General features: G+C 38.0%; 1 protein-coding gene across 4 annotated transcripts in view; it reads left to right on the forward strand.

Moving 5' to 3' along the window:
- The window catches only part of LOC150107258 (N-acetyl-D-glucosamine kinase-like), a 235,193-nt gene that overhangs the window by 144,886 nt on the left and 76,970 nt on the right, over positions 1-13,337 (forward strand). For all 4 annotated transcript variants that reach the window (XM_090391104.1, XM_090391107.1, XM_090391105.1 and 1 more), the window contains one exon: positions 3,701-3,788. In XM_090391104.1, the coding sequence (XP_090247230.1) occupies positions 3,701-3,788 (88 nt within the window). The remainder of the gene's footprint in view (positions 1-3,700; positions 3,789-13,337) is intronic.

The following is a 13,337-nucleotide window of genomic DNA, read 5'->3' on the forward strand; positions in this document are numbered from 1 at the left end:
CTTACTTTCCCAAATCTATACTGCTGTAGTTGAAATCTCCCATAACAATCATTCTTCTTGCACTTGCCACACTCAATTGTCTCAACATCTCCTGGTCCCCACCCTCTGTGCTCCTTGGTCTGTAGCAACACCCCACTAAATATCCTGTCTTGCCCACCTCCACCTCACACCATATGCTTTCAAAATCATTAGTGTCACAGTCTTCCAAAGCCTCCACTCTTAGAAGACATAGGTCTTCATGTATCATAAGCAGTACTCCACCACCACGCTTTCCCTTCCTATCCTGCCGAAAAATGCTGTACTCAGCAACTTCTATTCCTGTTATTATATCCTCTTCTGGCAACCACGTCTCTGTGATCCCAATAATCTTTGTCCAGGCTGATGCTATCAGTGCCACCAATTCCTCTCCCTTATTCTGAATACTCCTGGTATAAAGTATAAAAATGCCATTGTTTCTACCCAGCATTATCCCCCTCTAGACTCCACTGGGCTCAGTGTTACCTGACATCGTCTCCCTTCTCCCAAGTATTCATTCCCACAAGAGCCCACCCCTGCTACCATCCACACTGGGACACACTGACTCGTTCAGAACAGCAATCTCTCCAGATGCCTACGTCCTTCCTCATTCAAATGCAGGCAGTCTCTCGCATACAATTCCTCTCTGCTCTCAAATGCACTCCAAGCATCCACATAATTATCATACCTAGGCAACACACGCTATTTTTCCTCTCTGTGTCTTCTTTCGTACAGCCTCAATCAAGAATCTTATATCTCTCGCTGCCCTATATACACCACCACCACTCAAGTCATTTGTTCCCACCATCACAATCATCTCATCCACCCTTTCACCTCTCTTAATTGCCAGAGCCACACTTTCTATCGTTCCTCCTGGCCAACACTCCTCACGCATCCTATCTTGAACACCATGGATCATTGAGTCCCCATACATTACACCTCTTACCACCATATTCCTTGATTGCTCACATACATCCCTCACTCACTCACTCTTGTAACAGTTTCTCTCTGTGCTCCCCTACTTACTTGCTTTCCTGACATCACTCTATCTCTAGTCCCTGTGCTCCCTTGCATTCCTTCTCTCCTGCTGTTTCCATTCTTTCCTCTTCTATCATTCCTATATCTGACACTCATTCCCTATCTTCCATTTATCCTATTCTCACCTCTTCTATCATTCATACAACTCTCTCTCATTCCCTCTCTTATACTATTCCTATTCTCTCTTCTTTTACCATTCCCATAACTCTCTCTCTCAATCCCTCTCCTCTACTATTGTTCCTATTCTCTCCTCTCATTTCCATAACCCTCTCTCCTCATCTGATTCGCCTTACTTTCGTCTCTTCCATTCGCTTAATTTCATCTTTCACACGTCTCATCTCATTTCCCAGACATTCCACCTGCTCTTTCAGCTCATCTATCTCTTTCTGTAAGCCAGCCATTCTTGTTTGCCATTCATCCTTCCAATTGAGACTATCTCCTAAAACTTCAGAATCATCAACCTTTCCATACTCCCCACTCTTATTATTTTATTCATACTTCTCTCGCCCTCTATCATACCCATCATCTCTCTACGTGGAGAATCTCCCATCTCTAACTCAACAAGGTCAGTTATGGTCATTTCTAAATCACCAAGTTCCTCCCATTGCCTGCATTTTGCACATATACATTTCCCCCTTTCTTTCTCCTGCCACATATACAATCACCGGGATGCATACATTCTGCAAGTCCTGCATGCTACAAAATCCTGTATGATATCGAGCAAAATGGAGTCCTTAAATGGGGGGGGGGGGGACTTGGCAATATGCCATTTGTAATTTTAACTGCTGTCATCATTTAAAATAGTGTCGCTAATTAGTGTCAAAAAAATAAATGCTAAATAAGTACAAACAATTTCAAACAGATTTAAGTACACTAGATATAAATAAATAAAATGAAATAACTAAATAATGAAAACTTATCCTTCGTCTTGTCTTTCACCGTTATGCATTCGATTCCGATCCCGTCTTCTTGGTAACCAAAATACACAATATCGCGACAACTAACTTCAAAAAACAACCACTGGCGGACACTCGTATTCCAGAAAACAACTTAGCACTACAAAAAACGTAGGAAAAAAACAGACTATTCACTAATTAATAAGCACTTTCTTCAGCACAGCTCAAATTCCCTGCCACATGCTATGGCAACTCTAGTACCAAGTAAAATCATAAGTGGGAGCTGCATAATAATCATGTTGTGAAGAGAATATTACATGAAGGGTGATGAACAGTTTGAAGTAGGGTAGGAGAATAACCATGATATATGGAAGTCAGAATCAGACTGCAACAGAGTAGTAGACTTATTAAACAGTCACATTGGCAGGGGGGGGGGTACATTACAGTATGAAGCAATAAGATTATGGATGCTATTGGATAAACTGAATGAAAGAATAGAGGTGGATATGTTAAAGATAATGCAGGAAATTGATACTAATACAGGAGTGAGAAGGAAAATTGCAGCAATTAGTTGGTGTAAAAGCCTAAGAATGATAAGGAACAGGATACTGAAATTTAGGGCTACACTGCTAAAGTGATGAAGGAACTTTTTTTTTTTTTTTTTAACAAAGCTTTGACAACTGTACCTGTATTATTATGCTCAGATGTGTTCTACTTGCTTTCATGAGAATGAAGACATAACAGGGGAGGTTCAGAGATCTGTAACCAAGATAATATGTGGCTTGTGGAATGAGAATTGCTTATGAGACATTAAAGGATCTTGGTTTAAAAGTTTGATAAACAGACAGAGGAGAGGATACGATAGAGATATGTATAACAATTATAGATAACAGGTCATGTTTTCAATTCATGAAACTTCTGCTAGAATCAAGTAATTTTTTCCTCTCAATGAGTGATTGGAGCTGCCAAAAGTTATGATTCTTCAATGATGCTTCAAAGGCACTTGTCAGTGCTTATCCTGTTTCAGAATAGGCACTATGTGTCTAGGGGGGGGGGATTACCTCTAAGCCAAATTGCATTGACTTAGAGGCACATTATATGATAATGTTCTAAAGTTTGTTGGTTGCATTGTAACTTCATTGCTGATAATTAACATTGCAATTGCAGAATTAATCACATTTGTATTTATTACTATGCAGTCATTTTAAAATATTGAATAACTTTTTACTATTCATGTTATTCAGGAAATATTTTGCAATTAAGATTTGAAGAATATGTTGTGGTAGCAAAAATATGTGCTCATGAGGACTAGAGAAACTTGGAGTGGCTACTAGAGCATATCATTATTACTAATCATCTGGAATGGTTTTTCACTTAGACCATTTGTACTTCTATTCTTGTATAGGTGAGTGCTATTATTAGCCAGATACAGATACCTTGAACATGTTCAAGAGTAAGGTTGTGTTTATCCAATCAGTATCAGTTCATGTCACATTAGTTTGTGAAGTATCAAATAATTTTCAATTCATTACCTGAAAAGTAAAGTGTAATGAATTGAGAATTTGATGCTGTTACTTGTCAGGGGAAAAGTATGCATGGGAAGTTTGTGTTGTAGGAAACTGTTGCATTGGTAGGTAAGTGCATTTGCTTTAAGACATTAATACTTTCTTGAAGTTCAGCTATAGTTTTTTAATCTGATCATATTATGAAAGGCTGCATATAACAGTAATATTAATCTTTTATTTTTGTAGGTCAGTGATAAATATGATTTACTGGAATATACGTATGTGAAATTTAATAAAACATTCTATGCTGGTCTGTGTGCCAGGTTAGCAGAAGGTATAGTAATTTTTTCGGTTTTTATATAATTTTTTGTACTTTTATTTCAGAATGTGCATTGCTTAAGAATAATGTGTGAATGTCTCATTGAATCAGTATGAATTAATGAATTAATGTGTAAAATTTATTATACCATATGTGTGAGATAAACACTCAGTAGTTTGATTTTAAACAGGTTATTCATAATGTTGTTATTCTTCCCTGATTACTCTTGAAACAAGATCACAATATTAGCACTTGATTACATTTATAACATGATTCACTTTGTTGCAAAGATTTTTCATATCATCATCATCATCAAATTTCTGACATTTATCCTCAAGGGGTGTACAGAATATGATAGTACTACATGCATTTTTCATATTTTAAAACTAAACTGTAGGTCCCAAACTTGTGGCCTTTGGATTATGTGAAGTTCGTTAGTAAATATTATGTAACTATTCTGATAAATGTGAGCTTCTATAGCTCATTTGTTATCTGTTTATTCTGGCTAGAATGACTTGAGTTTGAATCACATCTAGAACATGAACTGTTATCAGAGCTTTTCATCTAAGGCTGAATTATTTGGTCTCATGTGGAGGTAGCAAAAATTTCCCTCTCAGAAACTCGGATTTTTCATTATACAAAAACAAAATGAATTGGCCAGAAAAAAACATGCAATTAATAGACATAATACACTGACCTCATAGCCTTAGCTGCTTTGCTAATTCATAGCATCTGATAAATGTCATTATTCTCTGCTGCACAGTGATCTGAATACTAATAATTATAAAGTAAATTTTAAATTATGAAATTTATAGTGAATTCATTCAGTATATTATTATTATACGAAGGTTAGGACTGCAGTTATGTAGGAGGAATGGCTTTGAATATATGAGTATGAGACAAATTTGATGGACAGAAAGATTTGTTTGTGGAATGGGTTGAATTTGAGTGGGATCTGATGTTGGATGCTTGAAAAAATTGTACTTGAAAAAATGAGTCAAAGTCAGAAGGGAGAAAAAAAACTACATATCTTAGGACAAATGCACAAAGAGTTGAATGCTAATTTAATTTCTCTCTTATTCAATATGAATTTATTCAATTGACTTCCTACCATACCAGCTTTGTTGATTCTGTTGTTTATTTCCATATTTAATTTACCATCTTCACTAAAAATTGTGCCCAAGGAGCTGAAATGTTTTACTTGTTCCACAGGTTCTCCATCCAAATGTATAAGGGAAATAAGTATAGAAATTAGAAATAAATATTGAAAAAAAGATAGCCTGCAGTAGTAAGAAAGGAGATTAGTTGGCAAATTAATCCTTGAGGAGAGCAAGGATTATGAATGATATTCTGGCTGAAATGTGTGAGGAGATGGGAGTACAATTTGTTAATGTGTGGAATGAGTTTGAGGGAAGAAGTGAGCTGTATGGGAGCGATGGACTGCATTTGAGTGGTTATGGTGTGAGTCGCTTGGAGAGACTGCTGCTGGAAGGTAGAGAAGTGAATAGAGAGAATGAATCAGATCGAGAGGGGAGTGATGTGGAAGAGCAGGAGAGTAAGACAGGAGAGATTGAAGGAGTGGAAATGAATGTGGAAGTGAGTGGTATGAGTATAGAAAATGAGAGAATGGGTGTGCAAGAGGAGCAGGAAAACGGCGAGGCTCAGGGTGGACAGGGATACACAGCGTGAGAAAGGTGGATGCTCCAAGAGGAGGTGAGAGAATGTGTAGGCAGGAAAGTAATGGGATGATCAGGGATCAAAAGAAAACAGATGGAATTGCAAAGGGTTCTAAAATGAAGAAGCAGAAAGGGAAATGGCCCCAGTCCAGCATGGAGAGATCACATCGAGTGAGTGGTATCAGTGGAACTAGCTGTAGATCCAGAAATGAGTTGTTGTGTTTGTATACCAATGCTAGAAGTATAAGAAACAAGGCGGATGAAATGGTTGCGCTAATTGCGTCTGTGCACCCAGATTTTGTCAGAATAAGTGAGACATGGTTAGATGAGGATGACATCCTGACAGGAATAGAGATGGAAGGGTATGATGTGTTTCGTGAGGATAGAAGGGGTAAAAAGGGAGGGGGAGTGCTATTGATGATAGAGAAAGAGTTATGTCCATACAAGGTAGAGATGCAAGAGGGAAATGGGGCCAGTGGTTTTGAGGCAGTATGGTGTGAGATAGAGGTGAATAGAATCAAATACTTGGTGGGATGTTGTTATAGACCTGGTAATGTGGATGGTGGTGATAGTGAAATGTATAGTCAAATTAGCCAAGCAAATAAGAAAAGGGTGATCATTATGGGTGATTTTAATTATGGCAATATAGACTGGAATGAAGAGATAGCAACTGGAAGTAAAGAAAATGAGTTTCTTGAGTTTTTGAGGGATAACTACCTCAGACAGTATGTAACAGAGGGCACAAGAGGATTAAGGGTCTTGGATTTGGTCATCTCATCGGAGGATGTAATTATCAATGAGGTATCAAATCATCCACCAATTGGTGAAAGTGACCATGAGGTGATTACTTGGGTGGTTGCCAGCAGTGCAAGGACCCCTGTGAAAAAAGGGTATATGTGGAACTACAAGGGGGGTGATTATGAAGAGCTCAGGAGACAGTTTGCAGGTGTAGCATGGAATGAGGAGTTAGCTAGAAAAGAGATCAATGCAGCTTGGGGGATTTTCAAAAAATATTTAGTGGATGCAATGTCTAAATGTATACCACGGGTGAGAAGGTTAAATAAGTTAGGTGTGAGATGGATGAATAAAGAGATTAAGCATGCAATACAGAGAAAAAGGGCATTGTGGAGGCAGCATAAGAGAAGTGGAAGTAACCAATTTCATGAGTTCTACAAAGCCCAGGCAAGGAGAGTGACTTGGTTGGTGAGAGTAGCTAAAGAGAGGTATGAACAGCAGTTAGCTAATGAAGCTAAAAAGAATCCTAGGGAGTTCTTTCGATATGTAGCCAGCAAAAGAAAGAATGATTATGGAAGGATGACATTGATTGGAGGAAATGGTATAAAGACAGCTGTTGCAGAATGTGTGGTAGAGATACTTAATGAGCAGTTCATAAAGATCTTTCAATCTTGTGAATGTGACTTCATGGAGAGATTAAGAGCAGTTGATGATGGGGAGGAGAGACTGACTGTAAGTGAGCAAGAGGTGTTTGGGGAGTTGAGTAAACTAGATGTAAATAAGGCTGTGGGACTTGATAATATATCACCGCGTATTCTGAAGGAATGTGCCAGGGAGTTGACACCTGCCTTGACATATTTTTTTAACATGAGTCTTGCACTCGATCAAGTTCCTAAGGAGTGGAAGGAGGGCAAGATTGTGCCACTTCATAAAGGAAGTGATCGAACTCAAGCATCAAACTGTAGGCCTATCTGTGTGTCAGGTGTTGTGGTTAAGTTGTTGGAGAACCTTGTGAGAACTAGGATCCAGAGTTGGGTTGACAACAATGGTATAATCTTTGATGGACAGCATGGATTTGCTAAAGGGAGGTTGTGTTTTAGTAATCTACTTACTTATTACAATAAAGTGACTGCTTCCTTGGACAGAGGAGAAGGATACACAGTAATATACTTGGATTTTGCAAAAGCTTTTGATAGAGTACCTCATGATAAGTTGACAGTCAAACTAGAGCAGATGGGGTTGGATATTAGATTAGTGCATTGGATTGGAGACTGGCTATCTGATAGGTATCAACAAGTTGTGTATGGGGGTGCAATATCCAGGAAAAGGAAAGTCACTAGTGGAGTGCCTCAGGGATCTGTTTTAGGGCCATTACTATTTAACTTGTATATTAATGATATTGGCGAAGATTTGGATGGAGATATTCAGTTGTTTGCAGATGATGCAAAGTTGGGACGAACCATAAAGAGTAGTGAAGATGTTGTGGCCTTGCAAGAAGACTTGAATAAATTGAGTGATTGGGCAAGCAAATGGGGATGTGAGTTCAATGTTGCAAAATGTAAGGGTTTAAAATTTGGAAAACAAAGATGGGATGCAGAATTTATGCTTGGTGAGAATATATTGTTGGAAGTAGAGGAAATAAGAGATCTGGGAGTGATAGTGGATAAGGATCTAAAATTTAGGGGACACATCGCCAAAATTGTGAAGACAACACAAAGACTTCTGGGAATGATGAGGAGGACACTGACGTGTAGAAGTAGGGAGATTCTTGTTCCATTGTATAAGGCTTTGATTAGGCCACACATGGACTATTGTGCCCAGATTTGGTCACCTGGTTTTCAGAAGGATGAAGAGATGTTGGAAAGGGTCCAAAGGCGACTGACTAAGGTAGTTTCTGACCTCTGGAATGTCGAGTATGAGGAAAGATTGAAAAGATGTAATTTGCAGAGTCTAGTGGAGAGAAGGAAGAGGGGAGATATGATAGAGACCTACAAGTTGGTAAGGGGTTGTTATAGGATCAATGGTGGAGAAGTTCTACAGAGAATAGTGGGAGATCAGGGGAGAACCAGAGGTCATACCTGGAAACTGTATAAAGAGGGTGTGAGTAGGGGAGTGAGAGGCAGGTTTTTTTCATGCAGAGTTGTGAATGATTGGAATCCCTTGCCTGAGAGTGTGGTGTCTGCAAGGAGTTTGAATGTGTTTAAGACCCGGTATGATGAGATGTGTGTGAGATAAAAGGACCTCCTAGATGAGTCTTTGACTCCATGAGGTCTTGTTTAATAATAATAATAATAATTAACACAGGCTGTTTATTTCATTTGATCAGGATATAAGGGTTGCATATCTGTTGAAGTGATTGTTATTGTACAAGTTTGCTAATGAAGAAAAAAAAAAGGGTTCATCGTTCAGTATATGTAAACTCTTTGCAGGAATTGGATTAAACTGGGCATAGTATAGTTAGCTAAGAGTACAGACCAGGGAGAGAGAGAGAGAGGAAAGAGAGAAATTGAACCAACTACAGTGAAAACATGAGAAGAGGATAGAAACGTGTATCTTATGGACAGCAGCTTTTGAGACTGAATACCAGTTACTTTAGAGGTAGGAAGTAGATTGTGAACTGCATACAGTTTAGCTTAATGGGTATAATAAGTGCAATCATTGAAACAATGTAGAAAAAAAAAATCATGTAGGTAAAATGGTAAGAAAATTTTACTAAGGATATCTGTTACAAGCAGCATGTGATGGAATTGACTGAATTTACTTTAAGGCTTTAGGTGATTAGCTGACCTAGTTGACCATGTGAATAATGCCAATGCTCTCCAACCAGTACTGTTGGTTTGATGTTTGACTAGAGGGTATAGATGTTTATAAAAATCTAGATCAAACTTTTCTGACTGCGACTCACAATAAAAACTACATTTTCCATCTCAACTCAGTGCACGCACACACAATTACACACACACACACACGTACAGTGGTGAGCTATGGAAATTTTAACAAAGGGCTCGCATTGTGGAGCAAAAAAAAAAAAAAAAAAAAAAAAAAGCCTAACTTAGCCATTATAATACTAATATTGCGACTTTGTAGAGCTTCTGACAGATATGATAATTCCTGTAGGATATCAATCATTAATGATTGATCTTTTAAAAAATTCCAAATTGAGAAGTCGGTTTAAAAAGCCCTTATATTTATTGTTTTCGATGCAAAATGCTTGCATAAAGCTGGGTAATTTCTCCACATAACAAGAGCCGTTTGTAAACTGCAAGCTGCCCATCGTGGTCCAAACACACAGCCGATCATTAAAATTTCGATACCAAAGTCTTTTGTAATCGTATTTAATTCTCGTTGATTTTTTGGTAATTGATGATAAAAAGCATATAATTTATCCATAAATATTTCAAAATGATTTATTTCCTTAATGTTTTTTTATCGAATCAGCTAATGCTAAGTGTAAACGGTGAGCAAATGCCAAATCACAACGTTGGGAAATTCTTGTAGAAATTTGATTGCAACACCTGATTTGTTTCCTAACATTACACAGGCTCCATCAGAACAAAATGCAATGAAATGATTTTTTTATATAGTTATCAGAAAATCCATATGAATTTAAAGTAGCAATTATAGTAGCATGTATACATTCCACGGTGGTATTTTCTAGTTCTACAAGATTATTAAACAAAAAGAACAAGGGGCTTGAAAATTTCCGAAATATTTAACAAAGGGCTCACACGAGCCCCTTATAGCTAACCACTGCACATATATATATGTATGAATTTTAGGATCCATATGAATTTCTGTGGATCCTCAGATTCGTACATATACATGTGTGAATTATGGATCTTATTGATATGTGAATTATGGATCTTATTCATATGGAATAAGAGAGAAATTAGATATAATTTCTCTCTTATTCCATATGAATTTATTCAATTGACTTCCAACCATACCAGCTTTGTTGATTCTATTGTCTATTTCCATATTTAATTTACCATCTTCACTAAAAATTGTGCCTAAGTAGTTGAAATGTTTTACTTGTTTCACAGGTTCTCCGTTCACAAAGCAGTTGACGTTTTCAACGATTCTGCCTATTTTCATCGTCTTTGTCTTTTTATTGCTGAGCTTCATACCATATCTGTTACAACAGTTATTCAGTTTAGTCAGGAAATCTTGCAAACTTGTAGCAGATTTATTTAGAAGTGTAACATCGTCTGCATAAAGCAAAGAGCTGACATTAACATCTCCAATTTTGATATCATGTTTAATACCACTTTCCTTTGTAATGTGATCCATATAGATAATGAATAACAGAGGAAATAAAGTACATCCTTGTCTCACACCAGATTTAACATTAAACCATCTTCCTGTACTTCCTTCAATTCTAACTGCTGACTTACAACTCAAATAAAGACCAAGTATTGCTTGATATAATGCTGCACTGACACCATACAACTGCAGCATTTTGAATAGCTTCTCTCTTGGCACCTTCTCATATGCCTTTTCCAGATCTGCAAAACTTAAATACAGATCTTTGTTATATTTCATAGCATTATATCAAGTATTGCTTGAAAGAATGCCTCATTTATTTTTTTTATTTATGCTTATGGCTACATGAAAACTGGTAAGTGAAAAGCACAATGACAATTTCCAGAAACAAGTGATGAAAATCTTAACATATTAAAGTTCATTACATAAAAGGCACTACCTGCTTTCTAAGTCTTTCCTTTTTTTAAAAAAATATAAAGCAAAAGTAACTTGTCATAATTAAGCCAGGGACAATTATCGTCCTGCTGCATGTTCTCACAGTATAAAAGTAGCTGTATCCGAGGTTTAAGTAGAGAGCAGTTGTGTCTTGTGTGAGAAAACTTGATCCATTAGAGGAGGCCCATTTCACACTGTATCATTATCTTCTAACGTGAGGAGGAGTTCTGCTGATACTATGATGAGGACTATGAGAGTAACTACGAGAATAACATCTTTGTGGTGAGATGGAACTGTGATCTTCTGTTTCCTCCATAACCACTGCCACCATCATACCAACTACAGGTCAAGGTCCAGGCTCGAAAGCCAATTCAAGGCCTCATTCGTCACCTTGTGGATGTCTTGTAGGTCACCACTGTGAAATTGGGGGCTTGGGCAGTCGTACACAATATGAGTAATTGTCTGAGCCACAGGAGAACAATCACAATAAGGGTGATCTGACAGCCCCATTTATGTAGAAGATAGCCACATCTGCTCTGACTAGTTCTGATCCTGTTTATGGATGACTAAATCTTCCTAGGAATATCAAAACCAGACTGCGGAGCACAGGGATCTTCTACCAAGAAGCCATTTGTTGGAAGATTGTTGGACCAGTATGCACCACAACCCCAGGTTGTTCCAGCAAACCTTGAAATGATGTTATTTCTGGTTTTAATTTGATTGGAGAGGTTGATGATGTGCCTTTTATAGGTTAGGCTTCTATCCAGGCTCACTCCAAGGTATTTTGCGTGAGGCTCATGTTCTACCATTTTTTCACAGAAGGAAAGGTTGTTGAGTTGTCGATTCGCCTCTGCATTGTACAGGTGAAATACTGAGGACACTGTTTTTGTTGGATTTGGTTTAAGTACCACTGCTTGAAGTACTCTTCCAGGGTGGTCAGGTCTGTATTCAAGGTTGATTCTAGGTTGGTAAAGGAGGTGGATTGATGTAAGATTGCTAAGTCATCGGCGTACATATACTTGCTTGATCTGGTATGAGGTAGATCATACACATAATGTTAAAAAGTATAGGGGATAACACAGAGCCCTGAAGAAGACCGTTGTGAAGGAATCTGGGCCTGCTCTTTTTTCCACCATGAACCTGGATCTTTCTGTTGGAGAGAACAGATTCAAAAAGTTGTAGAGTTTTTTTACGCTTTATAATGTTTCCTAGTTTTAGGAGGAGGTCACTGATCCAGACAATGTCATAAGCAGATGTTAGGTCGATCAAAGTGGCTCCAGATTTAAGTTTCTTCTGGAAGCCTGCTTCAATTTGAGTTGTCAGGCCCAGGACCTGGTCACAACAACTTCTTCCTGGCCTGAAGCCAGCTTGTTCAGTTTGGAGTGCTCTTTCAATGAGTGGTGAAATTCTTTTAAGGAGAATTCTTTCAAAGAGCTTAAAGGTGGTGCAAAGCAAGGAGATAGGTCATAGGTTTATCACTTCATTTGGATCTTTCCCTGGTTTGGGCGTGGCAATTATTTCGGCTTCCTACCACAGCTTTGGTAATTTACCAGACATGATGATTTCTGAGAAAAGGGCAGCCAGTCATGTTTGGCAATGTTGACCAAGATGTTTTAGGAATTCAGGGAGTATACCATCCACTCCTGCAGCTTTGCCATTCTTGGTAAGTTTTAAGGCTATTTGTACCTCTTCCCGAGATATTGGGTGTGCGAGTTCAGGAAGCTTGGGGTTCCATCTTCAGGATTTGCAATTTTCCTGATAGAGCTGGGATGAATCTGTAGCATATTTAACAGCTTCTCTCTTGGCAGCTTGTCATATGCCTTTTCCAGATCTACAAAACTTAAATAGAGATTTGTTTAAGTTAAGGGATATTACATCCCATATCGTTTCTTAGCCGAATAAGAAACTCAAAGAGTTTCATGCCGAATATAGTAGAAACTATATAAAGTTCGGCGATTCCAAGCGTGAGGAAATACCTGGATACTGCAGCAACTGACCCTAAAGGTAGTGCAAGCTGGGTCAGTTGCTGCAGTATCCAGGTATTTCCTCACGCTTGGAATCGCCGAACTTTATATAGTTTCTACTATATTCGGCATGAAACTCTTTAAGTTTCTTATTCGGCTAAGAAACGATATGGGATGTAATATCCTTTAACTTAAACAAGTCATATGTCGCCGAATTGAAGCCTTTGGCTCTTCATATATCTAATAACTTAAATAGAGATCTTTGTTATATTCCCATGATTTCTCCACTATTTGTCGTAAAGTGAAGATCTGATCCTGACAGCCTCTATTTGGCCTGAATCTTGCTTGTTCTTCACCAAGCTTTTTCTTTCACAATTCTTCTCAACCGTTTCTCAAGTATACTTGCATAAATCTTACCAGGAACACTCAGTAGGGAAATACCTCTGTAATTCTCACATTCAGTTTTATTTCCCTTTTTATATATGGGTACT

The sequence above is a fragment of the Typopeltis vanoorti genome, chromosome 4, assembly GCF_054136105.1.
Source record: "Typopeltis vanoorti isolate ZY-2024b chromosome 4, IOZ_Tvanoo_1.0, whole genome shotgun sequence".
Taxonomy (NCBI): domain Eukaryota; kingdom Metazoa; phylum Arthropoda; class Arachnida; order Uropygi; family Thelyphonidae; genus Typopeltis; species Typopeltis vanoorti.